Source organism: Haplochromis burtoni, unplaced genomic scaffold, assembly GCF_018398535.1.
Source record: "Haplochromis burtoni strain Fernald_Lab_line unplaced genomic scaffold, NCSU_Asbu1 Contig_1486, whole genome shotgun sequence".
Lineage (NCBI taxonomy): Eukaryota > Metazoa > Chordata > Actinopteri > Cichliformes > Cichlidae > Haplochromis > Haplochromis burtoni.
This window is the reverse complement of record NW_024583847.1, coordinates 6,179-11,650: the sequence shown is the minus strand read 5'-3', so window position 1 is coordinate 11,650 and position 5,472 is coordinate 6,179. Positions and strand designations below refer to the sequence as shown.

General features: G+C 38.5%; 1 protein-coding gene across 1 annotated transcript in view; it reads left to right on the top strand.

Annotated features, from left to right (window-relative positions):
• The window catches only part of LOC102306719 (dual adaptor of phosphotyrosine and 3-phosphoinositides), a gene marked incomplete at its 3' end in the record, with an annotated part of 36,996 nt that extends 32,350 nt beyond the window's left edge, over positions 1-4,646 (top strand). The window contains 1 exon segment of the mRNA XM_005952296.3: positions 4,559-4,646. Within this exon segment, the coding sequence (XP_005952358.3) occupies positions 4,559-4,646 (88 nt within the window).
• Positions 4,647-5,472: the final 826 nt, after the last annotated feature.

Genomic DNA, 5,472 nt, shown 5'->3' with positions numbered 1-5,472 from the left:
TTTTAATGAATTCATCACTGCTATCAGGCAGCGTCCCCGCTATGTTTAAACATGCAGTTATCCAACCTATTATTAAGAAAAGTAATCTTGACCCAAATGTCCTCTCAAACTATAGGCCGATATCTAAACTCCCCTTTATGGCTAAAGTTTTAGAGAAAATTGTTCTTAAGCAATTGCAATCTTTCTTAGAGGCAAATGGAATCAATGAAAAATTCCAGTCTGGTTTTAAACCCCACCACAGTACCGAGACAGCCTTACTGAGAGTTTTTAATGATCTCCTCGTAACTGTTGATACAGGGCGCCCTGTGGTTTTAGTTCTTTTAGACTTGTCCTCTGCTTTTGATACGGTCGACCATGATATTCTCCTTTCAAGGCTTGAACATGTAGTTGGTCTTAGAGGCAAAGTACTCTCGTGGTTTAAATCATACCTAACTGAGAGGTCTTTCTCTGTCTCTATGGGAAATCACTCTTCCTCCTCTGCACCTCTCCGTTGTGGTGTGCCCCAGGGGTCTGTGTTAAGTCCAACACTGTTTTCTCTCTATCTGTTACCCCTGGGAAAAATTTTCAGGAACCACAATATCTCTTTCCACTGCTATGCGGATGATATCCAAATCTACTTCCCTCTAGACCTGGATCTCCAATCCCCGCTATTGCCGTTGCTTAACTGTCTGTGTGACGTCAAAGACTGGCTACTGCATAATTCGCTCACCCTCAACGAAAATAAAACAGAAATGATCGTCTTTGGTAGCCACATGCCGTTGAAACAGCTATCGGAGGACCTTAGGTTCTTATGCCAGTCACCTATCGTCTACTGTAAGAAATCTTGGAGTAGTGCTGGACAGTTCCCTCAAATTAGATAAGCAAGTGGCTGCAGTAGTAAAAACCAGCTTCTTTCAACTACGCCAAATTTCGAAGGCAATGCCTTACTTACAACACAAGGACCTTGAAAGGCTCATTCATGCTTTTATAACCTCTAGGCTGGACTATTGTAATTCTCTTTACCTAGGCCTGCAACTGTCCCTCATCCAACGCCTACAATTAGTCCAGAATGCCGCTGCACGCCTTTTAAGCGGCACTAGAAGACAGGATCATATCACTCCTATTCTAGCTAACCTCCATTGGCTTCCTGTCAAATACCGTATTGTTTTTAAAATCCTTTTATACACTTTTAAAATTTTAAATAACCTGGCACCTAGTTATCTGATTGACCTTCTTAATTTATATATCCCCTCAAGGGCACTCAGATCCTCTAATCAGGGGCTCCTAATGCAACCAATGTCTCGACTAAAGACGAAAGGGGATCGTGCCTTTGCTTTTGCTGCACCAAAACTTTGGAACAGCTTGCCAGTTGATGTCCGTGCGTCGGAAACTATTCAATCTTTCAAATCACGGTTAAAAACCCATTTGTTTAAGCTCGCCTTTCAAACTATTTAGTATAATTTCCTCCCGGTTCGTGCTTGTTATAATATTACCATCCTATAACTGTATTTCTTTGTTGTTGACTGTTTTCTTTTGTTGTAAATCTGCAAATATGGCTCGTCTGTGAAGCACTTTGTTGTACCTGTGACTCTTAAATGTGCTATAGAAATAAAATTGAAATTGAAAATTGGTTGTTTTCAGTGATGCTTCTTTTGGTAACCTTCCTGATGGCGGTACTCAAGGAGGGGCATTAATCGTCCTTATGGGTAAAGGAGGAAAGTTTTGTCCTCTCTTCTGGCAGTCTAAAAAAATCAGGCGTGTGGTCAGAAGTACACTGGCAGGAGAAACTCTTGCCATGTCAGATGGAATAGACAGTGCTGTCTTCCTGGCAACACTTTTTTCTGAGCTTACAACTGGTAACACTGGTCTAAACGCTCTTCCTTTGATCTGTGTAACTGATAATCATTCCTTGTTTGATGCACTCAAGTCTACTAAGCAGGTTACAGAGAAGAGACTGAGGCTAGAAATGAGCAGCATTAAAGAGCTCATACAAGCCAAGAAAATCAGACAGGTTTGTTGGTCAGATTCAAAATCTCAACTTGCTGATTGTCTGACAAAAAAGGGAGTTTCACCTTTAACCCTTCTAAAGGCGCTAGATGAAGGACTCTGGATACTGTAATCCTTTGTTTACTTTGCATTCAAATGCACCTTATTTATTTTGTGTAGTATAGTATGCTTTAGTTAAAGTGAAGCACATCTGAATTTCTTGAATGTTCATGTTGACAAGTTTTTTTTTGTGTGTTATATAATATATATATATATATATATATATATATTATATATATATATATATATACTACTTAATTATACACACACAAATGTTTTAAACCTGTATGTTTATATCTTTATTTTACAAGAAAGAGAGAGATTGTTAACTTGTTATTTTCTGTTATATCGCGAGAGTGCGGTAGCAATGTCTTTTATTGTTTGTTTCTGTTTGTTTGTTGTTTGTTTTCAATTTAAAAAATGAAAACAAAAACTTAAAAAAAAAAAAAAAAAAGGGAGTTTTTTGTCCCACTATTGCCAAATCGCTTCGAATGTAAAGTTCCTTGAAGCAGCTGTTGTTGTGATTTGGCACTACACAAATTGAATTGTACTGAATTGTAGTTTCTGTTAATCCTTCACTCCTTTTATTGGTTCCTTATTGTTTTGTTCTTTATCCCCTCAGCTCTTTTTTTTTTAGTTACAGATAACCTTAGTTCCCTTTTCTGTCCCCATTCTTTATTAGGTTCCCATCTCTGGGTCAGATATTTTCATGTTTATGTTACTTCCCATGTTTTTTGGGGTGGTTTTTGACACTTGTGTTTTGTTTTTAGTTATACTTCGTCTCTCTCATCCACCATTATTAGTTTCAGCTGTGTTTGTTCCCCCTTCCTTCATTATCTTGTGTGTATTTAAAACCTCGATCTCCTTGTCTTCTTTGTCACGATTAACAGCTTGTTCGCTGTTGTTTCCTGTTGTCTGCTGTTTGTGATGCTGTTGCATAGTAAATCATAGGATTTGAGAACTTTTTTCCCCCTAAAAATCACAACAGTAGCAATTCTAGTAACTGAAATTGGACTTGATGCATTTGAAGTTGGGGAAGTAAGAGTGGCCCAGGGAGAGAGCGATTTTGCAGCGGCCAATGAAAACATAGGCCAGTTTGAGGAGACAGAGCTCCCAAGGTGGTATATATAATGAGAACTTCCAGACAGGTTTTTAACAACTCTTAAGATTGCACAGCACTGAGGCTGAATGCTGGCAACAAGAATTGCTGAGAGGAGAATAGACTGCAGGCCTCACAGAATGCAATGCAGGAACTTTTACTCCAGCTATTACACAGGAGAGCTTCACGGTTTGGGATTGTGATGGGGTCGAAAGATAATGCTTCCTGAAATCAAAATGATTGAAGTTATGCATAAGATTCATTTGTTGTCTGTTATGGTCGTACTGACAGTGTGCATGTGAGAATGGATGACTCATGACTGCAGAACAAATCAGCCTATGGGGACAAATAAAGTGACCTGAACATTACAAGCCAAATTTTATGATGGATATGAAAAAAATTACAAATTTGTTGCAAAGTGCTCAGCAGCTGTGAGACCTCTCTGTTTTCCCCTGCAAAATTTTGTTTGCCACAAAGGCCATTGTGGAAAAATAACTGGGCAAGCCAACAGCACGTCTTTGGTCCATTAATTTGACCATTTTCCTGAAACATTTGTTGCATTAATTTGTTTAGTAGACACACTCCTTTGGCTGAATGGAATGCGATCATTTCAGTGTACCTTTTGAAGCTGGATAGTTACACAGGTTGCAATAATGATGCACTGTAACTTTAAAAATCCAGATCCAAATATGTGGCTTGTGCTGCTCCAGCTCTAGCAAAAAATAAACAAACAACAACAACAAAAAAAGACTCATAGAGCACAACCCTGAACCTTAACTTTTACTTGACTTTACTTTTACTTTTCACCAAAATTAAATCAGCTCGAACTGTTATTCGTATCGACCACCACACAAAATTGAACATATCTTGAAAACTGTGGATGCTAGTCCTGCAAACAGACAAACAGACACAGCTGAGTACATACTCCCTTCAGGGGGAGAATAGCAGCACCAATCACACTTAAAATAAGCACGTTACAAGTTTTAAGCTGCAACTGTATCGCTTCACATTTTTATACCTTCAGCAGGCCTGCTTGTTTGTAACGTTACACTGACTTGCACTGCTGTTGTTGGGTTGCATTGTGAATGAATGTATTTACATTTGGTGTGGCTGTAGCTCAGGTGGTGGAGCAGGTCAGCTACCAACTGGAAGGTTGGTAGTTGGCAGCTTAGAAAAAGTGCATGTGTGAATGAATTAGTTATATAAACTGCCTGGTCTTTTACTTCATCCTAGTTCATCCATTGTAGTAAATCTGGCCCTACAGGTCTTTTTTACTGTAAGATAAAGAGTCAGTCAGTTGAATGGGACAGAAGAAGATGGATGGATGTTTTTTCTTACATGTACATGCACAAACACACGCATACATGTACACAGTCACAAATGTCAGAATACAGGATGTTGTAAAACTCATCCTTCTGCTCTCTGTGTCCACAGTCTCGTGTTTCCAGATCGAACATTTTACCTTTGTGCTAAGACGGGTGTGGAGGCAGATGAGTGGATCAAGATGTTGAGGTGGAAACTGGTGAGTTTGTCCAAACTGCATGTTTTACATGAAGGAATGTTTTTGTCATCAACTAAAATAATTAAAATCAAACATTTTCTGAAAATGGGATATTGCAGGAGAAGGTTCAACATGTTGAGGGAACATTAATATTTATAAGGCTTAGGTCACGGCTCAGTGGAATTGGCTCTGAAGGAGGATTTGTACTTTAAGCGGTACCAGCATTGTGTGAAGTGTTGTAATAGCTTGTGTAACATTAGGCCACTTCCTTATTACTGACAAACACAACATTTCTTCAACTCCAAGTTATTTAAATAGCCTTGAGACGATTGCACAGTGATCTGTTAAATGCAAGAAAGGGTTTTTATACCAGACAAAAAATAAGGAACAATCCTGATACTACTAGTATTACTAGAGAATACCTTAACTATATCTCTCTCATCATAAAGTAGAGCATTACAGCCAGTTACCAGTGAACGTTTTTCAAACGGTTCAAGCACTGTGGTTGCAAAATTCCCCCGAAGCAGTGTACCAGTGACAGACTAATCTGTCTTAGTTGCACAACCCAGGCTTCAAAACCTGGTGAAAAGCCGTTGTTTCCTTTTCAATTTTTCATATTGGTCCATTTAACAGAGCCAACAAACACTGATAATTACTGTTATATTGCTGTTGTTGCCTCACTGTTTGGGAGAATTTACTGCTACTGCTGTTTTGTTCATAATGTATTCACTATTTGTGGACATTTGTGTGTAGTGTCAATGTTGGTAAGTTGATTATCCCCTTTTGTCATGGTTGTTTTAATTATGAGAAAATATATTAAACCACACTTTGAATATATACTCTTAAT